This window comes from Aedes albopictus, chromosome 3, assembly GCF_035046485.1.
Source record: "Aedes albopictus strain Foshan chromosome 3, AalbF5, whole genome shotgun sequence".
NCBI lineage: Eukaryota > Metazoa > Arthropoda > Insecta > Diptera > Culicidae > Aedes > Aedes albopictus.
Window position 1 is genome coordinate 368005251 of NC_085138.1, and position 25439 is coordinate 368030689.

The window sequence follows — 25439 nt, forward strand, 5'->3', positions numbered from 1 at the left end:
GCTGGATTTCCTACAGAAATTTCTCCAGGTAATATTTTAAAGATTTTGTGTACTAACCCCTTCTGAAAATATATTGGAAATTTATATAATAAAAATCCGCCACAGGTATCTTGGTCTGCAATTTCTGTGTGATTTTTTTTTAAATGATATCTACAAAAATTCACTACAAATATCTGCGGGGATTTTTTTTCAAAAATTTCTCAAGCATTTTTGCCTTGGCATCTTAAGTAGTTTCTACATTCATACCAAAACTCATTCAGAGCTATTTTCAGTTTTTTTAGGATTTTTTGACCATATTTTAAAAAAACTGTTTCTGGGAACCTCCAACGGTATTGCTTTTCATGGATTCTTTCTGGGATTCTTTCAAGTATTGTTGTAGCATTGTTTTTAAATTCTAGTAAAAAATCTTAGGGGATTATCTGAAACAATTCTTCCAGGAACCTCTGATGGAATATTTCTGAGAAAACTGCAGCAGCAATTAAAAAAAATAAAATAAAAACCTTGTTACTTTTAAAAGAATTTGCGAAGGAACTTTTGCAGTTTTTTTTTGTTTAGAGATATTAATGGAAAATTTTGTTTAGAGATGGAAAACTCTTGAACTCAATGGAAAACTTTAGAAAAAGTCTGAAAAAATCCTAAAGTTCTAAAAAATTCTCTGAAAATATTTTTGAACGAGTTCAAGCAGAAATTTAAAAAAAATCTGAAGGAACTTCTATCGAAATCTCCAGTAGCATTCCTGTAGATATCTTAGGAAGAACTTTAAAATGCATCTCCTGAGAAATATCTGAAGAAATAACAATAAAATTCTTGAAGGAATATTCCTTGAAAACATTATAGAAAAACGAGAAACCGTTCGTGGAATTCGTAGAAAAGTTGAATGAGGAATTTCGAGGAAAAATCCTAAAAAAAATCCTTTGATAAAACTTTAGCAGGATTTTCTGAAGAAACAAGTTCTTAGATTTGCTTCTGCAAAGATCCCTCAAAAACACTCTCAAGATGTTCCTAAAAGAATTTCCGATGAAATTTATAAGAAGTATTTCTGAATAAATGCCTTGAAGATTTCATGGAGAAATTCATAGAGCTATGCTTAGAGGAAATGTCGGAGAAATTTCTAGGGAAATGCATGGAGCATATCTGGAGGACTTTCTGCCTGAATCACTGAAAGTAATATTGCAAGAATCTCTGGAGGATTTCCTACAGTATTTTATGGATGATTCCCTTAAGAAATTTTTGGATACATTCCTGCAGCAATTTTCGTTGAAGCAATTTATTCTCACAAATCTCCCTAACGAATCCCAAGAAAAATTTCTAAAGTAAACCCTGGTGGAATTATAGAATGAACCCATGGAAATCTTTCCAAAAGAGTTCCTAAAGGATTTTTCTGGAAATAAGTTTAGGGATATTTGAAAAAAGCGCTGGTGAAGTTTCTTAAAAGAATCCCTGGAAGTATTTCTGAAGAAACCGCTGAATAAGTTTTGGAAGAAACCTTAGTGAATTTAAGGACTGAGTTCCTGGAATAATTTCTGAAGGAATCCATAGATCAGTTTTAGAAAAATGGAACCTCATATAAAATGCCTTAAAGACGTCTTTGAACAAATTCATTGAGGTATTTCATAAAAAAAATCTGAAAGAATCTCCAGGGAAATTTATAATGATATTCTTAGAAATTCCTAAGGAAACTTTGAAAGAATTTCTGAGATTTTGGGATTTTCTCTAAATAAATTCTTGGAGCAATCTTTAAATTCTGAACTATTACTATTACTATTACGAGGGAACCCCTGCAGATTGTTTTTAAGTTTGAAGATGTGTCTGGAAAAACTTTCATGGAAATACTTTTGGAATAATCTGAATAATTCCTAAATTTTTCTGAAAAAAAATTGATAAAAATCTCTGGAAATATTCTTGAACGAGTCCAAAATGGAATTTCTGAAAAAAAAATCTCTAGTAGATTACTCGAAGATATCACAGAAAGTTCTTTTGAATGCATCTCCGGAGAATTTTCTAAAGAAATCCCACGGAAATTCTTGAAGAAATGCCAGAAAAAAATCTGTAAATTGGTGGAATTTCTTGAAAAGTTTAGAAAAATTGCTTTAGAAATCTTTCGACAACATTTTAGGAAGATTTCCTGAAGGTATTGCTGGAGCAATCTTCGAACGTATTTCTAAAAAAGATCTTGCAGATATTGCTTGAGAATCGCCAAGATACCTCAAAAACACTTTTCAGATGACCCTGAAAGAATTTCAGACGAAATTCGAAGGAAATATTTCCCAATAAATTTCTTGAAAAAAATGTGGAGAAATTCATAGAGTTGGCCCTCGAAGAAATTTCTGAAGAAGTACATGGAGGAATATCTGGAGGAATTCCTGCCTGAATCCTGGAATTCTGGAGAAATTCCTGCAGTACTTTACTAATGAATCCCTGACTAAATTTGTGGACACATTACTGCAGCAATTTTCATCAGAATCTGTAAAGCACTTTAATCTAACAAAACTCTGGTGCACTTTTTGAAGAAATACCTGTAAGAATTTCAGAAGAAGTTTCTAGAAGATTTTCTTGTGGAGCGGATCTGGTATGATGGTTAGAACACTTGACTATCACATCGAGGACCTGGGATCGAATCCCACACCCGACAAACTCGCAAAATGTGAGTTCTTCCTTCAGAAGGGAAGTAAAGCATGGGTCCCGAGATGAACTAGCCTAGGGCTAAAAATCTCGTTAATACAGATAAAAAAAAGATTTTCTTTGAAGAATAAATGGAGATTTTTCCGAAGATTGGTTTAACCCTTCCCGGACGGTTGGGTCATTTGCACCTCGCTGACGCGTTCTACAGCGGCGAGGTAGGTGAAAAAAGTCGTCCCGAAGGGGTTAAACGAATCACACGAAGAATTTTATAAACAATCCCTGGTTGAAGTTTAGAACCCTCCTTTGGCATTACACCAAAACGTCCATTTAGGTAACGAGTTGGGACTGCCTAAATAGAATTTTTACCTAAATGGATTCAGGTTATTACCTAAATGAATTTGAAGATTGCAAAAAAGTTTAAGCAGGACGAGTGACCTGGAGTGGAGATATAAAGGGGGCCAAGTGGGGTTTCAGAGGGACTTCATGGGAATTTGAGGAGGGTGGAGGGGGGGGGTGTGGTTGTCAGAGGCGTTGCACCGGGGGGGGGGGGGGGGGGGGGTCTTCAGGGTTATTTTCGAGGAGTTTGGAAGAGTCTCAGTTGCGATACATGGGATCCGATGGGGTTTTAAGGAGATTTCGAGGGCATTTTAAAAAGCTACTTTGGCGAATTTGGGAGGCGCTTTCGGTGGTTTCTCAGGTGCATGACATGGGGTCCGAGGTTTTAGGGGGATTTCGAGGGCGTTTCAAAAATCTTCAGATCCTTTTTAGCTAGAGTTTTTTTTAGAGTTTTAGAGGTGTTACTCAGGCGTTTTCGGGGGGTTACTGAGGGTCTCAGGTGCGTTACATGGGGTCCGAGGGGTTTTTGGTGGGATTCCGAGGGCGTTTTATGAAGCTTCACACGATTTTTGACGGGTTTAAGAGGTGTCATTTAGGCGTTTTAGGGGGTTTCAGAGGGTCTCAGCAGTGTAACAGAGGATTTTGAGGGGAGTTAAGGGGGCACATTTTGGATCACAGCTCTTAAGTTACCTTCAGAGAGATTTTAACTGAGCTTCAAAGCGTTTCTTACACGATTCAGGTTGCTCAAGAAAGTTCTTTAAAAAACCCTTAACAGTCCCAAATCAACCCCATCCCCCTTAATAGTTCCCCACTGAGCATGCCCTGAACTCGCCTTAACTCCACTTGCAACTTAATTCCCTCAAACCAACCTTATCCCTGATCTAAAACACTTCAACTGCTCCGAACACAAGCAGATTCCATTTAGGTAACGTTACCTAAATGGAGGGACCTAAATAGATTTTACCTAAATGGATTCGACCTAAATGGAGGTTTGAGTGTAGGGTCATTTTTTACCCAAACCGTACACAGCGGCAGCGAGCTGCTGCCAACGTGATGCAAAAGGAAGGTTTAAAAAAATCCATGGAAGTTTTTCTGAAGAAACCGCTGAAGGAGTTTCTGGAAGAAACATTGGTAAATTTGAAGACCGAAGGAGACTACTAAATATACTGTAAATGAAATCTTGAAGCAATTTCTTGAGAAATTCTGAACTTTAGATTTTTTGAAGAAATTCGTGGAAGATTTTCTGGACGATTTCTTATACGGATTTATAAAACAATCTATGGAGGATATTCGAAGGAAACCCATAGATGCTTTTCTAGAGGAATTCTTGGATACGTTTCAGAAGGATCTTCTAGAGGAAATTCTGAAAGAAATTTAAAAGGAATTTCATTTAAGGAATCCATGGAGGATGTCTCGAAAGAACTTTCAAAAGTTAATCGTTAAAGACTTTCTGAAAAAAAAATCTTGGAGAAATTTCCAAACACATACATGAAACAATTTCAGGAAGATTTCAAGGAAGGCTTTATAATAGAGTTCCTACATTAATGTTAGAAATGATCTCTAGAAAACTTGGGAGAAAATATTAAAATTAAATTTAATATTAAAATATTAAAATATGGAAACTATTAATTTACTAAACGAAACCCTGGAAGAGTTCCTGAAGGGATTTTCATAAAAAGCCTTCCTGGTTATTTTTTTTTATTGAAAAGTGCCTGGAAGAATTCTGAAGAAATCACCGGAGGAGTTTTTTAAGAAATAGCGAGAGATTCTTTTTCTAGAATCCATGAAAGAATTTCTGAAAATATCCTTGGATGGTTTTGGAATTAATCTTCCGATAAATTTCTGGAGAAAGCTCTCGAAGAATTTCTGAAGGGATCAGAAAGGAATTCAGAATAAATTGATGCACTCATCCATGGTAAACATTCTTAAATTGAATTTCACTAGTTTCACTAGTTGTTTTTCTGATTTTTTTTTTACAAAGGGATATCTTGAAAAATTGACAGTGGATTGGTTCAGAAATTTCTGCATAAATTTCTTTTGAATTCCTATATTAATTCCTGAAACTGAAAAAAAACCCTGCAGAAAATTTCCTAATGAATCTATAAAGTATGTTTGTGAAAGCTCATTGAGAACACTCTTGGGGAGTTTGTAGGCAATCTTTTTCTTCATTGGGAGAAATATTAAAAAAATCCACAAAGGAGTTCTACGCCTTTATAGGTTTCGTAAGATTTACGCAAGATAAGTCTTAGGTTTTCGTGCCTCTGGGAACTTTTTGGAATTTTAGCAAGAATGTATTCTCAGAGATGCATCAGAATCGGTTCTAGAAGGTTTAGTGGGAAATTCTAACAAATCATTAAAAAAATTTTTTTGCAAATTCCATTAGGAAATAAAAGGTAAATTCGAATGAGTGTAATCAGTTTCGTACGTTTTACTTCCGCCCTATGTTGCTTACCCTTTGACAGATACGCGTATTTCGACTACCACTTGTAATCTTCCTCAGTGTCAGTTATCAAGTGGTTTAAATTAAATTAAAAAGTATGAAACGGATTACACTCATTCGAAGAGGGTATTCTGCTAAGAGGGTTCGAAAAGTCGGTACAAGATCGAAAAGGTAAATGTTTTTATCATTTGATATTGTAAAGGCAATAAAAGCCTGGCGTGCTTATTTCTACATTATTCGACCGATACTATCTGGTCTAATGACCCATCGCCTATCCATTTCATCGTCGTCAGAGGAGTGGCAAAACGTCATCGCTCACAACTTTCGTTATCATTTGCATTGGAAAATGCGACGGCATTTTAGCAATTAGATGTCACTCGAACAGTTCATCACCCATCAATCCCAGCTCCGGTAAACGACGCGACGTGAACATGCCGTCTTCCATCAGAGTGCTAATTTTCACACGCTCTGAGGGAAATTGCACCGGGCATCGTCAGTGCTGTCGCGTATTCGGTCCCGTTCGGGATGACTCTCGGAAAGGTGAAGGCCGTTCTGGCGAGAGCGAAAGAAATCTTTCTGGATTTCGCTTCCAAAACCTCGATCCACGGGGTGAAGTACTTTGGCTGTCCGGATCGTAATTGGTGCGAGAAGTTCTTCTGGATAACGGTGTTTGCCTTGTCGGTGTGCAGTGGGGCTTTGCAGATTCGTAAAGTTTACGATAAGTGGGTTCAAACTCCGGTTATCGTGAGCTTCGATGAGAAGTTCACACCGGTATGGCAGATTCCGTTCCCGGCGGTCACCATCTGCCCGGAAGCAAAGACGCCGATTTCGGTTCTGAATTTTACTAGGGAGTTTCACCGATTTGTAGAACAATCATCCAGGAGAAATCACCAGGCGAGGTTAGAAGAATTGTGATTTGTCAGATCATCAGATGTATCACACTTAGTTACGTTTCAGGGATGATGCTTTACTGGCGATGATGCAGCTGTGCGACCGAGCAAACATTTTCACGATGATCTCGAAAACTGTGTCCATTCCGAACAAGAAGGCCGCAGAAAGTTACGCTTCTTTAATCAGATTGTTGAACATTCCTAAGGCTGAAATGTTGGACGATTGTATATTCCTCGGAGAAAGATTCAACTGTTCAGATCTGTTTTCCTACACCCTAACGGAGGAGGGAGTTTGTCTAACGTTCAACATCCTTTCAGCGAACGACATGCTTCGCACGAATGTTCTCCAATCGAGTGATCCCTACATTACCGAACAGTCGGAAGCTCCCTACTGGTCTCTTGAGATGGGATATTCTCGTGAAGCAAACATCACTTCATACCCTCGTCGAACCCTCGGACCAGGTTACTCCGCTGGACTTTCCCTCTTCCTACGCTCGGATCTGACAAATCACGACTACCTCTGTAGAGGTCCCATTCATGGTTTCAAAATCTTGCTACACTCCTCTAGCGAATTCCCCCAAGTCTCGAACAAATTCATCCGGATTCCCATGAACCACGAAGTTACGGTCGCCGTTAAACCGGAGAAGATTTCCACCAACGACGGATTGCAAAGCTACAGTCCCGAGCGGCGGCAGTGTTTCTTCAACAGCGAACGCTACCTGCAGTTCTTCCGCGTGTACAACCAGGAAAACTGCGAACTCGAGTGCCTGACCAATTTCACCCTGCACCGATGCGGTTGCGTCAAGTTCTCGATGCCTCGAACGAACGCCACCGCGGAATGTGAGATCAATCAGTTTCGGTGCATGTGGAATGCGGAGATCGAGCTGCTCGAAATGGGACCCACGGGACACAAGCTGGAGGAGTTGAACTTCCGGACGAGGTGTAACTGTCTGCCGGCGTGTACCTCGGTGCAGTACGATACGGAGATCACTCAGGCGAATTTTGACTGGGTGCGGTGGGCTCGCACGATGAACGTCTCGTCGATGGCAGTTAATGGGTAATTGGGATTTCAAATTTTGACGATCAGTTTAACATCGTAATTCAATTGTTATTTTCCTAATAGAATGCAGATCTCACGACTGGGCATCTACTATAAGGAGTCCCAGTTTATGACCTCTAAACGGAGCGAGCTGTACGGGTTGACGGATTTTTTGGCGAATTGCGGAGGACTGCTGGGGCTGTGTATGGGTATGAGCATGCTCAGCGTGGTGGAACTGTTTTACTTCAGCCTGATAAGGCCGTTTGCTTTGTGGGCACAGGAAGGTGGACTTGGGGAACTTGAGAAGGAACGAACACCAGCCGCAGTTGAATCGAAAAATGGGGCAGTAAAAGGTGACTGATGATGCAAATTTCTTGTAGGCTGATGTGAAATCGTTTTTGAAAATATAAGTAAAAGAATATTGTAGCATCCTTGTATCAGATCCGGAAACACATGTGTTAAATAACAGTGCATAGTTCGTAAATATTACATTACATTAACAAGCTCCTTATTATGTAAGTTTATTGAATTGGTATTTGGAATTTTTCTAAATTATGTACACTTTTTGAAACTATATCACGCTTAAGATAATACATAATTAACAACATTACTCCGTTGAGTGCTCGTCGCTGATACGCACCAGGGTTTAACTGGTAGGAGAGCAACGTCGTCAACCAGTTCGAAATCATTTAGATGCTCCATGGTAATGGGCTGCATTGGCGTAGCTAGGATTTTTTTCTGGAAGGGGCCCAGGGGGGGGGGGTCTTGACTTGTAATGACTTTTAAGCGGGATGGGCGCCCGGTATGTGAATAAGCAAATCGGCATTGCAGTTTTGAGGAATCAAAATGACTGTTTTAGATTTGTTCATAGTTTCGTAAACTATATGAGTGTCAATAATTCGTCCAGGATTTTTTTTCCATAGCTTGTTCCAGTGATTCCATCATGGATTCCTCAAGAGATTCCTTCAAGAACCTAATACCCATATATATACATATCTTCGAGGATTTGTCCTGGGATATCTTTAGTGGTTCCTCCTCTTTGTGGTTTCCTTCAGGAATTTCTCCAGAGATCCTTTAATGTATTTCTTCAGCGATATCTACAGGGATTTTTCCATATATTCCTTCCAGAATTCCGCTAGAGATTGTTCCAATAATTCCATCTGGAATGATTCGAAGTATTTTTGCAGGAATTTATTTAAAAAATTCTTTCAGAAAATTATACCAGCGATTGTTTAAAAGCCAGGAGTTGCATAAAACATTTGTACAAAAAATTCTTCAGGGGTCCATGCAAGTATTCCTTCAATAATTCGTCCAGAAATTACTACAGACACGGATTTCTTCAGATTTGTTTTCCAGGGATTCCTACATAAATGCTTTTAGGAATTCGCTAAGAAAGCTTTCCTCAGATTCCCTAAGGAATTCTTCATGGGGTTTCTTCAGAAATTTCTCCAAGAATTCCTGCAGGGAATCACCCGCGAATTCCTTCTATAATTCTTTCAGGAACAACTTCCGGGATTATTTTAAAAATGTCTGCAAGAACTCTTCTTGGGATTTCTTCAGAAACTCCTTCAGGAATTCATCCAGGATTTCAGGATTTCCTCAAGAATTTCAGCAATTTCTTCAGTACTGAGTTTTCCCCAAAAACTGCTTCTGGAATTCCCTCAGAAATTGAACTTTGAATTTCTTCTAGAATTCTTCCTGGGACTCCTCCGGGAATTCCTCAAGGGACTCCTCTGGGAACTGCTCAAGGGATTGCTCCAAATAATCCTGGAGGAATTCTTCCAGGATGGATTCCTCTAAAACTTTCTACAGGGATTCGTCCAAGAATTCCTCTAGAGATTCCTCTAGGGATTCCTGCAGGAGTTCCACCAGGGATTGCTCCTGCAATTGTTCCAGTGAGTCTTTAAGGAAATTCTGCAGGAATAATTCCTCCAGGGATTGCTATTGCAATTTCTTAAGGATTTTCTCTAGAGATTCCTCCAGATATTCCTACAGGCATGTCTCCAGGTTTTCTTCCAGGAGTTTCTTCAAGGATATTTATAGGGATTCCTCCAGTAATATACCAGAAATCCCAACAGAAATTCCTTCAGAAACAATTATCGCAGTTCCTCCAGGAATTTCTCCAGGTAATCCTCCAGGGATTCCTTAAGAAACTCCTCCAGGAATTTCTCACAGATTTAGTCCAGGAATTACTCTAAGAATTCCTCCAGGGATTCCTGCATAAATCCCTCCTTAAATTCCTCAAGGAATTTCTTCAGGGATTCTTCAGGAATTATTCCAGGTATTCTTCCAGGCATTCCTTTAGGATTTCATCCAAGCATATCTCCATGAACTCCTCCAGAAATTCCACCAAGAATTTCTCCACGAATTACCCCAGGAAAATTCAGAAATTTCTTCAGGAAATTTTCCAGGGATTCACCAGGAAATTTTTCCAGGAATTTCTCCTCCACAGATTCCCCTCGAAATTCCGCCAGGAATTTTTTCATGAATCCTCCAAAAATTGCCACAGGAAAACACCAGGAATTCTTCATGGATTCCTCTGATAGTTCTTCCAGAGATTCCTCTAGCAACTCCTCCGCTGATTCCTCTAGTATTTCCTGCAGAAATTCCTCCAAGAATTCCTCCTGGAATTCCTCTAGAATTTGCTCTAGCAATTCCTCCTGGAATTCCTCGGGGAATTCCTCCTGGAATTCCTCCAGATATTCATCTGGAAATTCCTCTAGGAATTTCTTCAGAAATTTCTCTAGGGATTCCTTCCAATACTCCGTTAAAGATTCCTCCAGGAATGAATTCAAGGATTCCTCCAGGAATTTTTCCTGGGATTGTTCCATGGAATTGCCCTAAGAATTCCTCTAGGGTTTTCTCCAGGAATTCCTCCAAAGATTCTGCCATGATTTTGTCCAGAAGTTCCTCCAGGAATTTCTTCTAGGTTTCCGACAGAATTCTGTTCAGAGGTTGCTCCAGGCATTTCTCCTGAGGTTTCTCCAAAAATTGCTTAAGGGATTCCTCCAGGGTTTTTTATTTCAAGAATCCCCACAGGGATTCTACAAGAATTTCTCTAGAAATTTCTCTGAAGTTTCCTCCAGGAACTCATCAAGAGGTTTCTTCAGCATTACCTTAGCAATTCCTTTAAAAATTCCTCCAGACATTGATCTTGGAGTTCCTCCTGGAATTTCTACAGAAATTAAAACCGAAATTTCCTTCAGATATTCCCTTATAAATTCCCCCCGGATTCCAGGCATTACTCCAAGAATGCCTCCAGGGATTCCTGCATGAATTCTTCCTGAGATTCCTCTGGGAATTCCTTCAAGGATTTCTTCAGAAATCCTCCAAGAAATCCTCCTGGGTTTCCTTCAGGAATCACCCCAGAAATTTCTCCTGGAATTTGTCCTGGAATTACTTCAGATATTCCTCCAGGCATTTCTCGAGGAACTTTTCCAGAAGTTCCACCAAGAATTCCTCCAGGAATTACCCCAGGTATTTCTTCAGAAATTCCTACAGCAATTCATCCAGGAATTTCTGCAGGAAATCCTCCAAGGATTCCTTCAGAAATTGTTTCAGGAATTTCTGCAGGAATTCGTCCAGGATTTTTTCCAGGGATTCCTCCGGAAATTCTTCCATGGTTTCCTCCAGGAATTAATCCAAGAATTCCACCCAAAGGGATTCCTCCAGAAATTATTACAAAGATGTTTCTCCAATGATTCCTCTAGGGATTTCTCCAGGAATTCTTCCTAGGTTTCCGATAGGAATTTGTCCAGAAGTTCCTTCAGGCATTTCTCCTGAGGATTCTCTAGAAATTGCTCCAGGGATGTTTCCAAGAGTCTCTCAAGAAATTTCTCTAAGGTTTCCTCCAGGAACACCTCAAGAGGTTTTTTTTTCAGAATTAGCCCTGGAATTCCTTTAGAAATGTCTCTAGCATTTTTTTCAGGTATTGTTTCAGGAATTTCTTCGGAAATTCCTACAGCAATTCCTCCAGGAATTTCCCCAAGAATTTATCCAGGGATGTATCCAAGAATTGTTCCTGGATTTTTCAACAGGAATTTATCCAGAAGTTCCGTCAGGCATTTCTTCTGAGATTCCTCCTAAAAATTTCTTCATGGATTTTTCCAAGAATTTCCAAAGGGATTCTTCCAAGAATTTCTGTAGAAATATCTCTAAGGGCTCCTTCTGGGTTTTCCCAAAAGGGTTCCTGTGAAATTTCTCCAGGGAGTCCTCCTAGTTTCTTATAGGGCAGGGGTTTTCAGATAGTTCACCGCGGTGCACTTGGTGCACCGCATAGCCATGATAAGTGCAACGCGACACTTCAGAAAATTCTTGCATATTCAAATTGATTTCCTGTTCAATAAAAAGTACTTTGAAATCGTTAGAACAAGGGGTCCATGGCTAAACTATTGAAAGGTGCTGCAATGGAGTGAGAGTAAAATTATTCCCACGCCGGCCTGAATCCGTCAAGAACCCTGGCAGATTTTCGCAAAGAATCATGGAACAAGTCCACAAGTCAACTCTCCTCATAAGTATAATATTTTTTCCACGAACTCGTAATGGATATTTACAAGCACCCTGCAAAGAATTTTCAATGAATTCGTTAAATAACTCAGAAGAAATCTTACTAATATTTCTGAGTCCTTGCCTAATACCAGAGAAGGAATCTTTCACTGCTCCAAAAATTGGTTGACCTAGAAATCTATTGACAACGTTTTTATGATATTCAAAGGAGCTGCGCCTGAATTGACAAGAGCGCTTGGAGTGAATTTATCAAAAAACTTGACAATAAAGGGCGAACACGATAAAATTGCCACACAGAAAATATTGTATAACTTTTGATTGCGTTCGCCAAAATAGCTAATTTTTTGACCATGAATAGTATATTATGTGTAGCTAATACCATAAAATTTTCATTATAATCGGTTGGGTATTGGCGGAGATATCGTTGAAACAAGGAAATTGTCTCTTGAGAATCTTGTACAAACATACATTTTGGAAAATATCACTTTTTTGCCCTTTCAACGCTGGCGTCAAAAATACTGAACCGATTTCAATGAAAATTTTTATGTACGTAAAGTATGTATAAAGAAGTAGTTTGTCAAAACTTCATTCAATTTGATCATACCGTTAAAAAGTTATAGTCATATGTGTCGCACTATGTCACAATGAGCAGATGTGGTTTTTGGTATAGTGAAATTCGAACTGCTCTTACTTTGAAAGTACTTAACAAAAATGGCTGAAATTTTCACTGTAAACAGTTTAACACAATAATTTCACACTGTCAAAGTTTTATAAAAATCGGGACAGTGTTACCAGTTCTACAGTCAAAATAGTGCACGCGGAACTAAAAATGGTCAAAAAGTACCTAAAATTTACCTTGAAGCGATTTGAGCTTTGGATATTTACTAGAAAAAGTACTGAACCGATTTCGATCAAATTTTTACCACTTAATTGATACTATGTTAAGAATATCGAGTGAATTTTTCAAACGTTTCGATGAGGTAACAAAAAAGTAATAGCCTAAGTAATTTTTTGAAATGGGTGCACAAATTTTCTAAAATCTCATTTTATGATATCGACAATATATGCGCCAATACTCAACCGATTTTAATGAAAATTTTATGGTATTAGCTACACATAATATACTATTCATGGTCAAAAAATTAGCTATTTTGGCGAAGGCAATCAAAAGTTATACAATATTTTCTGTGTGGCAATTTCATCGTGTTCGCCCTTTAATATTCCAAATATCTGAAAATGAAACATCCAAGTGTCTTGTGAGAAATTTTTTAGATATCCAGTTAAAGTCTTGGGAAAACGTGTATCAAATTCATCCAAATCGGTGGTTACCATTTTGATTTTTTGAAAACAAAACGCCACTAACTTGGAGAGAATTTTACTGGGAAACTTTTCTGGATTTCACTCAGCGTTTATGAAGATCCTGTTTGATTTTTTAAGAAATATTCTAAGTAAGAAATTTTTCAAGTAGATCGAATAGCTGTGCCACTTCACTATGCTCCGATAAGTAATGAAAAGTCAGTGTGAAAAAAAATATGTTAACGACGAGTGCATGCACCTGAAGTCGCTACGAAAAATACGAGTTTTTGTTGACAAGTTGTTTTTTTTTTTGACAATAATAAACGTGTGCACCGCGGAGCGATTTATTTTCAAAAAGTGCACCGCGATTCAAAAGGTCTGAAAATCCCTTCTCTAGGGAATCATCCAGGAATTCGCCCAGGGATTCCTTCAGAATATCTTCCAGGGATTGCTCCAGGAATTCATACAGGAATTTCTCCAGGGAGTCCTCAAGGAATTTCTCCTGGAATTCTTCCAGGGATTCTTCCAGATATTCCTGCATGAATTCCTCCAGGAATTCCTTTGGGAATTCCTCCACGGATTAATCCAGGAATTGTTCAAGAGATTTTTATAGGAATTCATCCGGGAGTTCCTCCAGGGATTGCTATAGGAATTCATCTAGGGATTGCTCCGGCAATTTTTTCTTGAGGTCCCTCCCCAAGCAGCACCTGCAACATCATCCAAAATGTGGTTTTCTATTCTTTGGTCTAAAAGAGTTGCAATAAAAGCGCACGCAACTTCCATCTTGTCAGTTGAGTTGCATTTAAACTCCGAATATCGTTAAGTTGCAGCTTTGTTTCATAGGAATTACAAATAACATCGTATTTAACATCGATTTATGAAGGCGGAGCTTACATATTCCTCGCAAATGGCAATACAGTCAGCTTGCATTAAATGTGCTATGTAACACACATGAAACATCTTACTCTGGTTTGTTTGTTCAGATTAGGTTCCAAGTGTGTTGCGGAAAACTTGCACGTCTTTCATTTTGACAGCTTTCTAACTTGTGGCAAAGGCGGTACAATGAAGTAACGCGTAACTTCAGTAGCTTTTATGGTGCAATGAGCAGCAATTCTTTCACAGAGCTTCTGGTGTAGTATGTAAGGTGAGTGGTTAATACTCCTGTTGTCCATGGTTCGAGTCTGAATATATTTTTTTATTTTTTTTATCATTCCCCCTAGCTCAAGCTGCATAACGATTTAAATTTTGCACTTTTTGCGTTTCAAAGAAGAAGCAATTGTGTTCTGTTGTCCTTAATTTGAACAGTGAATAAATTGCACTGATGTTGCTGGTACTGGCTTTGAAACAAGTCGTGTTGCTTGGGTCCCAGAATTCCTCTAAAGGTTTCATCAGCAATTTATCCAGGGATTGTCCAAGGCATTCATCCAGGAATTTCTCCAAGGATGCCTCCAAGAAATCCTTTTATTATTCCTTCAGAAATTCATCCAGGAATTTCTCCAGGGGTTTCACCAGGGATTTGTCCAGAAGATTCTCCAGGATTTCCTCTAGAGATTCATGTAGGAATTGCTTCAGAGATTTCTCCAGGAATTGCTTCTGTGATTTCTCAAAGAATTTCTCTTGGGATTCCTCCAGGAATTTGTCCAGAAATTCCTCAAAGGATCCATCCATGATTTTTTCTAGTAATTCTTACAGGGATTTCTAATGCGATTTCTTAGGATTCCTCCAGGAATCCATCCAGGGATTCCTCGAGGCATACTTTCAGAAATTCCTCCAGGGATTCCTACAGAATGTACTCCAGACATACCTACAGGAATTCCTCTAGGGATTTTTTCAAGAATTCCTTCAGGGATTACTCCGGGAATTCCTGTAGTGATTCATTCAGAAATTTCTCTCGGGATCTTTTCAAAAATTTATTCAGGGGTTCGTTCAAAAATTTCAGTAATCCGTCAATCATCTTTTCCAGGGAATCACCCAAGATTTTTTCCTAGGATTTCCTGAAGAGTTTTTGAATTACTTGAAAAATTTCTAGAGGAACTGCTCAAGCGATTTGTATTGGAAATCTTCAATATAATTTTAGAGAGATACAGTAGCAGGGAAATTCTCCAAGAGGTTATCTAGGTATTATTTCAAATTTATCTCCGAGAAATCTTTAAGGAGTTCATCCACAGATTTATTCAGGAATCCATCCATGAATTTCTTCAAGAATACTCCCTGTAGTTCCTGCACAGTAGTTTCCTCATAAAGTCGTCCTGCGATTCTTTCGGAAATATATCCTGTGATTTTTACACAGTCATTGTAACTAACTTTAAATGTATAAGTAATTACATGCTAGACGCGCTTTCGGACATTTCTCCAGGTAATCCTTCAGGAATTCATCCAGAGAAGATTATTTCGGAATTCTCCCAGGAACTGTCCAGGAATTCTTCCAGGGGAATTCCAGGATTTTTCTCCTGAAATACTTCCAAGAAATTCTTCAAGAATTTCTCCCTGGATTCCCTGCAGAGATTCTTACTAGGACACCTCAAGCTTATATGGGAAAAAAAGTTCGATGGGCACTCATTTCAATTCGTTCTGATTTTCAGCTCAATTCATTCACAATTGGGCAGTGCTAAACTCGCCTGAAGTTTGTATGGAGGTTCATCTGGAAAAACCAGAAATTGATCACTGCTACCAGCACCACACTGATTTGTATAGAAGGTGAGGTTTTTTTTCAACGTAAAGTACAAAATACAACTGCGTGAATGCTGAAGAGCGCAGTAATGCTTTTCAAGAATATAATGTTATTATTTTCAATTTCATCGTGTTACGTTTAGTTATAAAAGGTAGTTAGTATAAATTTGCTGAGGCTGCTCAAACCTCCCCCCCCCCCTGGACCACATAGCTGTCTACCTCTTCTTTTTGGCGTTACGTCTAAACTAGGATAACGCCTGAATCGTTTAGAGTTTAATGAGAACGTTGAAAAATATTAAAACTTCTTCAATGAACATTTGAATTTGTGCATTGTTTGATAGACACGCAAATACTCGATGCCCAAGAAAGTCAATGAAATTTATAGTTACTGACTAGAAATCACCTTCAGCATACACTCGCGTTTACGCTTCAGCTATATGGGCCCATTATAATATCTATTTTTTCTGGGGCTCCAAAAACTTCTGCTGTATCCCATTTCAAATTCTAACAGAAGTTTTTCCATATGATACTTGAATTTCACAAGGAATCATTTATCAATGTTATTCTGTAATGCTGCTAGAAATATCAGATCTTCTTTGGGATACTCAAAAAAGAATTAAGATTTTATTATTCGGTGATTTAAAAATGAAGTCGTACAAAGCATTGCTATTTATATATGAAATGTGGAGGGGGGTGGGGGTTTGATGCGTCGCATGTATGGGTTTGGCTACTTGGTCACTTCCGGCGGGACACCCGGAACCGGTTCTGGAACACTAGTGGTTCAGATATGGTCTGAGAATGTTTTCCTGCTTACCGTTCATCAGGTTATCGAAAAAGCCACTATTTGATATGTCGCATACAAGAATTTGGTTAACTTTTACGTTTTCCCACTTTCGGTGGGACACCCGGAGCCAGTTCCGGAACACTATCGGTTCAGATATGATCAGAGAATATTTTCCTGCTTACCGTTCATCAGGTTATCGAAAATGCCGCGGTTTGATGTGTGGCATGCATGGGTTTGTAGCGTTTCCGGAACACCGGTCCGGAACACCTAAATGGCCATTACTCCGGAACGGCTGGACCGATCAAAACCTAACAATACGGGACCAGATTCCGCGTCGAATGAATTGTCGGTCGTTAAAATCGGTTGAAATTTAGTTCAAAAAAGTGATGTGAGCTTTTTGTCTACACAAGTACACACACATACATCATCTCAATTCGTCGAGCTGAGTTGATTGGTACATGTGACTCGACCCTCCGGGCCTCCTATCAAAAAGTCATTTTTAGTGTGAACATATAGCCTTCTCAGAACACTTAGTGTACGAGAAAGGCAAAACGCATTTCTCGTTTAAAACTTAAACTTTCTTATTTCTCCCGACCCCGGGACATTACTATACTTTTTCCATTTCTAGGAAACAAAATCCCTAGGAAGCCCTAGGTATAGGAGTTTAGATTGTTCAATGAGTTATGTTAGAGACTGTTGTTGCCTTTTAGGGGAGAAATGGGGAGCCTGAAATAGTGTAACGAATCACATTTTAGGAATAGAGAAATACGCTTCATAAGGCGAGTCAAAAATATGCCAGACCGCATATTACCGTCAAATGCATATCAATTCTTCAATTCGCCTATATCAAACGTACAAGTATACTTCCAACAGTCAATGGCTACCAGCCTCCAGCCACTCAACAGCTCGATTAATCTGTTCCCACTCTAATAAGGCGATGCTTCCAATTACTCGCAGTACAAATATTGAAAAAAAATTTTTCCACCATCGTGCCGGGTCCCCCAACGTCAACGTGACGTAGAGTTATTAGCGCACAGTTACAATTGTTCTCACCGTAACAACCTGCTCGCATTGAGCTGCGCGAGTTATGTGATTGATTTACTGTTTAGGAGCAACTGTCACCATTTAAGCGCCAAGCGGATTGCCGCGTGTCACGCACTCAACAGATTCAAGCATTCCTTACGTAATGTATTACCCATCGATCAGGCTTCACAGCCGGGCAACCAACGCAAACCGTCGTCGTCGCCGTCGCACAGTGGCTGATTTCGTCATTTTAGCGCGCTTAATTAATAACTTTTTTACTATGAAGTTTAGCGTCATGGTGTCTTCGGGAAAGTTTTTCACTATAATAAGGAGCTTCTTTTGAGCTTCTGTGAAACATGATCAATCCCCCTAAAAGTGAGATAGAAAATTTATTTTTTGAATTTTTCAAGATACGAGGTTGATGTCTTCACAAAAGTTGTAGAAAATGTTGTTTGGAGCAACTTTGCCGAAGACACCAAGACACCAACTCCGTTACTTTTCAACATACGTTACGTTTTCTTTCATCGACCCCTTGAAAAAGGTTTTTGCGCAATAACTTTCTAAAATTGATTCTACAATTTTCCCATGTTCTACAAAGTTATAGATAATGGTAAAACACACAACTTTGCTGAACATGACATCCCGCTAATTCCAAATTTAAAATAGTTATAACGGTTTTTATAGTTTTTTGGGCCATATTTCAAGCATATATAACTTAGCTATAGGCAAATATATGCAAATTTCCTTTTACGCATGTGAAAGTACATGTAATTGCCTCTCTTAGAAAGCCAAAATCATCAAACTGTAAGAAACTGTAAGATTGTTTTTGTATAGAAACTTACATCCATTTATGTTACTCTTATATGGGATTCATATATATTTTCAACATATTTATTTGACATTTCATGTCAGCTTGCATTTTTATTGTTATTGTAGGTGTGTGTTAATATAAAGAAAGGTTTGTGGTGCATTCTGGATCATTCGTGAAGTACGTTACATAAATACTTACCATCTAATTATTTTGCCTTACTAACTCAAGTGCTCCACCACGTAGTCCACGAAAAGAGCGAATGAAGTGCGATTTCTTAAAAAATTCCAAACATGCGCGTGACATATTCTGTCAATGCTCTCACTAGTACATATCTATGTCTACATTGGTTACACTAGTTTACAAAATAAAACGAAAGTCGTGAACTTCTGTCAACGACCAAAATTTTTGAAGCATAATTTAGTGCTGATTTCGAAACCGTGCTTCAAAATTTTTTAAGTAGAACAGTTTTTGAGTTTAAGCTTAATATCGAGTTTTACAACTTTTCAAAATATGGAATTTAATAAAGTTCAAATATCTTGAGTTTTGTTCAACCAATTTCAAATCTTTTTCCATAAATTGAAAGCTGAATATAATACCATTCGATCAACTGAATGCATGTTTTGTGTCAGATTGATAAAATTCAAGATATTGGCGAGTTTTGGGGACGATCTCCTTAAATTTCAGCAAAATTTCCAAAAATATATGAAGAAATGTATTTTTTTCAATAAGAAAAAAGCAATTTAAAAATTCTTTCTCAACGTTTATTTGACATATTATATATAGGCGAGTTACAGTAAAAAATTCAGCTCAATCGGAGCATTAATTACGGAGAATGAGATGTGTGAAGTGAGCGACTTTACTTAAAAATAGAACAAAAATCGATTTCAAATCATCAACCTTGTATGGAAAGTCGAAAAAATTTCCGCTCTACTGTAATTTTTTTCCTTTGCGTTTTCAAACTCAGGGCATGATTCTACACCAAAAACGATCATCAGCTTACCGAGTTCAAAAATGCTGTAAACTAGTGTTATAGTAAATTATAAATCTTATTACACTTCAAAGAAAGCTGCTGTTAAATCGTGATCCGACGAAAGAAGTTTCAATTTATGCGTTTTTTTTTCGTGGACTACGTGAAGCATTGTGAGTTAGTAAGAAAATAGAAGTAGTTGGTGAGTTTTTATGTAACGTACTTCATGAATGATCCAGAATACACAACAAACCTTTCTTTATATTAACACACACTTACAATACCGTCGTTGGGGGTGAGAATGGGTCAAAAAAGGATACTCAAAGATTGTTTGTCAAATAACAAATGCAATTGAAGACGGAATAACTTTTTATTTGGTATGTATACTCTCCTATGTAGTAATGATAGTTTAGCAAGAAAGTATCACGTTATATGAATTGCTTACTAAACTACAAATGATTGAAAATTGACCCAATCTCACCCCTTAGAGGGGGTGAGAATGGGTCAAAGTATTCGAAATCACCTATCTAAGAATATAAGTTAATTTTATTGATCATATCTAGTAAATCTACTTAAAACACAATGTTATCATGACGAATGAAAACTTGGGTAATCTTAAAAGATGAATAATCCACCTGAAAAGGCTAACACAACCGAAAAATGGTTGAAATTTGATAAAATAACGTTTGTATACTGAGTCATCATTTTTAGCCATCATAATCATCCACATTAAGAGTTTCAACCTCCATTAGAGGAGGGGAGATTACAATGAGGGAGGGGCGCATTGAAAGATTGATTTTAAAAAACATGATAGTTTTAGTATACTGCATAAGAAATGTTTAACCAAACCCTCCGTTATTAACTCTTATGTACATGATCATTGGCTTCTATATTGCTAAAGCAAATCACTCCATCTCAAGATAGAGGGACGTTCAAATATTATGTTAAGTCTATTTTGTGAGCTTGCAGTACACTAAAGATTAGCTGATGATTAGAGGAGCTGTCCAAACGCATGGGTGTATTGTTATAAATTGTTATAGGCACTAAACGTATTAACAAACTCGTTTGAGACTTCTCAACATATTTTGAAAGAAAGCGTGCTTTTATGAAGATACGGTGAACATGGCACCACTCTAACGTCAAATGGGGACTGGATAACAAGTTGAATTTTTAGTTAAGGTTATGTGCACTCGATAACTTGCTTGACCCAATCTCACCCCCATTCTTAATATTTAGACATAAAGTCTAAAATATTGAGTTTTTAAATAAAAAGAGCAATAACAGCCCGCTTTTTTCATTACATCAACCAGGTAATACCTACAGCTAACCACTTATAAGAAAATTTATGGTTAGGTACTTGTGTTAAACATTACGAAGGAGAAATTTTTTCAGAGTGATTTACTAGTAGTTTCGTCATATAAGTTTAGCCACAAATTTAACAAAAAACGATTATTGCAAAACATCTTATTCTGCATTATGACGTGTAAAAACATCTCCTCTTTGAAATAATATAAAGTTTTCAATATAAATTAGCGATAGTTGATGAGCTATTTCAAATTTTATGTTTCTCCGTTTTGACCCAATCTCACCCCCCAGACCCATTGTCACCCCCATCGACGGTAACAATAAAAATGCAAGCTGAAATGAACTGTCAAATAAATATGTTGAAAATATATATGAATCCCATATAAGAGTAACATAAATGGATGTAAGTTTCTATACAAAAACCATCTTACAGTTTCTTACAGTTTGATGATTTTGGCTTTCTAAGAGAGGCAATTACATGTACTTTCACATGCGTAAAAGGAAATTTGCATATATTTGCCTATAGCTAAGTTATATATGCTTGAAATATGGCCCAAAAAACTATAAAAACCGTTATAACTATTTTAATTTTGGAATTAGCGGGATGTCATGTTCAGCAAAGTTGTGTGTTTTACCATTATCTATAACTTTGTAGAACATGAGAAAATTGTAGAATCAATTTTTAGAAAGTTATTGCGCAAAAACCTTTTTCAAGGGGTCGATGAAAGAAAACGTAACGTATGTTGAAAAGTAACGGAGTTGGTGTCTAGGTGTCTTCGGCAAAGTTGCTCCAAACAACATTTTCTACAACTTTTGTGAAGACACCAATCTCGTATCTTGAAAAATTCAAAAAATAAATTTTCTATCTCACTTTTAGGGGGATTGATCATGTTTCACAGAAGCTCAAAAGAAGCTCGTTATTATAGTGAAAAACTTTCCCGAAGACACCATGACGCTAAACTTCATAGTAAAAAAGTTATTAATTAAGCGCGCTAAAATGACGAAATCAGCCACTGTGCGTCGTCGCGATTCCCCAGTGGCACACTTGCGAGCGTACTACATACGAATGTTGGCGCTGACTGACTCGGCAGGACAGACAGACTGACTGGCTGAGGCTGCCCAAGGGTCAATGCCAGTGTCCGGCTGAGTCTCACACTCACGATAGGGTTTGATTCTATTTAGGATCTGGATCACGTCCGATCGAATGATCAGTCTCAATTCAACTCTCGATTCACCGCACACGGTACGCGCGTAATGGCGGTTCTAAGAATAATTCGGGGCTTCTTCAGGCGCGTACGGATGCTTGCGGAAGAGTACTTTTCGAGCTCATCGATTCACGGAATGCAGTACCTGGCGTCAAGTAGTCGACCGCCGATCGAGAAAGTATTCTGGGTCTTGATTTTTATTGTGTCGATATCCGCGTGTACGATTTTGTCGCAGGCGATCTACAGGAAGTGGCAGCAGACTCCGGTGATCATTGCGATCAACGAAAGAATGACACCAATATGGGAGATTCCTTTCCCCGCGATCACCATCTGCCCAGAAGTTCACAACTACAGTGCCAGTGAGTTCAGAGTAGAGTGCGTGTACTACGCGTATCCGTACAAGGAGTGTGAAGTGACGACAACTTTGGTTGGAGAAATGCCTTGCGCGACGTTTAACGTGCTGTCCGCTAGTCAGATGTTTCACCCGGAAGTGCTTGCCAACGTCACAAACTATCGCTACCTTCGCGAAATAACGGAAGTATCATCCTGGAACCTTGAACTCGGCTACAATAACAGCAATCACATTCCATCGTACCCAGTTCGAGCGTTTCGAATAGGGACCCTTCACGGTGTATCCGTGGTAATACAACAACGTGCAATCCCGGAAGTTAATCGACACCGTCCGAACACTACGGCGTCCTTCCAAATCATCCTTCACGTACCGAACGAATATCCTCAAAGTTCAAACGTGTACTACGAAATCCCAGCCAACCAGGACGGCGAACTCCACATCACTCCTCACATGACCACCACTTCCGATGAACTGGAGGATTATCTCCCCGCGAAGCGGCAGTGCTACTATCAAGGTGAGCGAAAGCTCAAATATTTCCAACACTACACCGTTGCCAACTGTGAACTGGAGTCCATCGACGACTACATCACCCGGTACTGCGGGTGTGCCATGTTCCCGGTTCCAGGACGAGAGAACATCTCCGCGTGCAGCGTCGGCAGAGAGGACTCCTACTGCTGGATAGCAGAACAAGAAGGTCTCCAATACAGTATGTCCTTCGATCGGATCCACCTGTATCCAAAGCCAGAAGACGACTGCCTACCAGCCTGCACGTCAATTTCCTACGACGCCGATGTCACGGTATTCCCCACCAAGCGATTTCAACGAATGGAGAACAGGTTGGTACAAAACACCACTCACCCGTGTCACCATCATCAATAAGCTCAAAACGACTTCCAACTGTTCTCCACAGCATAACCACCACCAATCTGTGGTTGGGCTTTCGGACGCCGCAGTTTGTCGCGTGGAAGCGACGGGAGCTGTTCAGCGAGACCGATCTGATTGCCAGCATTGGCGGTCTGGTGGGGCTGTTTATCGGTGCGAGCCTGCTGAGTGCGGTGGAGATGATTTACTTTTGTGCCGTGCGGCTTTGGATGGTGCCAATGGCGAGGAAGGATAGCACAGGCAGCACAGGTGGTTGTAGCAAATGTGGTGTCAAAGCTGGAGGCGCAAGTAGTGGAAAACCACCAGCGGGGTCGTTGAATGAAAAGTAGAATGAAGTGTGATATTGATGTGTTTTGATTGAATACAGATAGCGGGTAATAAATGGCTCTTGTTTTATACATTGGCAAGGTAATTCTCATGTGATATTCTTGTGTGTTGCAAAAACATATATGGATTCACCAAACTCCTGATAAAGCATGTCTCTGATAAAGCATGGCGACGTGCCATCAGTAATTAAATATCATAAAGATGGTTAACCTTCACATACCCGCACCTTGACATCTCATTTTCAAAATGCTGGCATTTCGTCAATTTTCAGCCGATTTTTTTGAAGTCGCCCTCAATCGATCATAATTTGGTGCTAGTTTATTATACTCAAGTGGCCATGCAATATCCGGAACCATTTCGGAGATATTCCGGATTGTACTGTGGTCAGGGGGGGTGCCAAAATGGCAAAAAGTGATTATTTCGTGGGTTATTGTATTTGAATCATCAATTTTCAGCGTAATTTTTGTTGCGAGCAATGAAACACAACTGCAATAACCAGATTTGTATAAGTTGACCGATCCGGACCACCGTGACAGGTTCCGCGGAGGCCTCATTGGGGACACTTTTGGTTTTCAACCAAAACATGTCATGCGACGTATCAAACTTCATGATTTCGAGAGAATGAGACAGAAAAGTTACACTGAAGTATGTATCAACTGATATGGCCGCTCCGGAACACCTGAAACAGGTTCCGCGGGGGCCTCATTGGGGACACTTCTGTTTTTCAACCAAAACAAGTCGTGCGACGTATCAAGCTTCCTGATTTCGAGAGAATGAGACAGAAAAGGTAGACTGAAGTATGTATCAACTGATATGGCCGCTCCGGAACACCTGGGACAGGTTCCGCGGGGGCCTCATTGGGAACACTTCTGTTTTTCAACCAAAACAAGTCGTGCGACGTATCAAACTTCCAGATTTCGAGAGAATGAGACAGAAAAAGTAGACTGAAGTATGTATTAACTCATATGGCCGCTCCGGAACACCTGGAACAGGTTCCGCGGGGGCCTCATTGGGGACACTACTATTTTTCCAACCAAAACAAGTCGTGCGACGTATCAAACTTCATGATTTCGGGAGAATGAGACAGAAAAGGTAGACTGAAGTATGTATCAACTCATATGGCCGCTCCGGAACACCTGGAACAGGTTCCTTGGGGGCCTCTTTGGGGACACTTCTGTTTTTCAGCCAAAACAAGTCATGCGACGTATCAAACTTCCAGATTTCGAGAGAATGAGACAGAAAAAGTAGACTGAAGTATGTATCAACTCATATGACCGCTTCAGAACACCTGGAACAGGTTTCGCGGGGGCCTCATTGGGGACACTTATGTTTTTCAACCAAAACAAGTCGTGCGACGCACAGTCAGGGATAGGGTGCGACTCAAAACTCTTTGCGTGCCGCACACTCTGCTACGAGACAGCACAACAAACTAGAAGGAGACGAGTACGCGCAATCGGTTGTGTGTTGCTCGCTTACTTTGCCGCGCGCTGGAGCTCTCCTGTCTCTCACGCTCTGTCGTATGGACTCTCTCGGTGCTTGTCTCCGTGCTTTGCACTTGGCTTGATACTACGCATGATTGGAAAAATTTCGAATCAAACGACCCATCACTTGTCAGCCCTTGACAAGGTTAACAACTTTGCCGAAAACACAAACTCTTCAATTAATTTATTATTTGATTTTTTCTGTTTGGAGACAAGCACAGTCCCAAGCACCGCGCATTACTCCCTGCGCCGTAGAGCTAGTGCTGCGATTGTCTCTCGCACAATTACGAAAGCTCTCACTCATACGTCTCTTATCTCTCGGCAAAACGGGAGACGAGCACTTGTGATTGTGTGAAACACACGCTTTTTTTCGCACCGCACGGTGCATGCCGCCAATCCCTGCGCACAGTGCTGCGCCCCGTAGACAAAAGTGAAAAAAACGACTTCAAAATTTGGTTCAATCTAGTATGCCATGCTGTTCATACATGTTTGAAGTATGATGC

The 25439-nt window shown here is 39.4% G+C and overlaps 3 protein-coding genes across 10 annotated transcripts in view; all 3 read left to right on the plus strand.

Annotated features, from left to right (window-relative positions):
• Nucleotides 1-25439, plus strand: part of LOC109397126 (whirlin) — a 343758-nt gene that overhangs the window by 132695 nt on the left and 185624 nt on the right. The gene's annotated exons all lie outside the window — the stretch shown is intronic.
• Nucleotides 4532-7828, plus strand: LOC134291771 (pickpocket protein 28-like). Its single transcript, XM_062859934.1, has 3 exons — nt 4532-6297; nt 6356-7345; nt 7412-7828. Exons 1-3 carry the CDS (start codon nt 5924-5926, stop codon nt 7686-7688), a joined length of 1641 nt encoding a protein of 546 aa, XP_062715918.1. The 5' UTR covers nt 4532-5923; the 3' UTR covers nt 7689-7828.
• LOC134291772 (pickpocket protein 28-like) lies at nt 18762-23496 on the plus strand. The gene is made up of 2 exons (XM_062859935.1): nt 18762-23082; nt 23157-23496. The coding sequence occupies exons 1-2, from the start codon at nt 21944-21946 to the stop codon at nt 23455-23457; spliced, it is 1440 nt and encodes a 479-aa protein (XP_062715919.1). The 5' UTR covers nt 18762-21943; the 3' UTR covers nt 23458-23496.

Coding starts and splice junctions, on each gene's coding strand:
- LOC134291771 (XM_062859934.1), top strand. CDS start 5,924: ATGACTCTCGGAAAGGTGAAGGCCGTTCTGGCGAGAGCGAAAGAAATC. Junction 6,298..6,355: donor AGGAGAAATCACCAGGCGAG/GTTAGAAGAATT, acceptor GTTACGTTTCAG/GGATGATGCTTTACTGGCGA. Junction 7,346..7,411: donor TCGTCGATGGCAGTTAATGG/GTAATTGGGATT, acceptor TTTTCCTAATAG/AATGCAGATCTCACGACTGG.
- LOC134291772 (XM_062859935.1), top strand. CDS start 21,944: ATGGCGGTTCTAAGAATAATTCGGGGCTTCTTCAGGCGCGTACGGATG. Junction 23,083..23,156: donor TTTCAACGAATGGAGAACAG/GTTGGTACAAAA, acceptor TGTTCTCCACAG/CATAACCACCACCAATCTGT.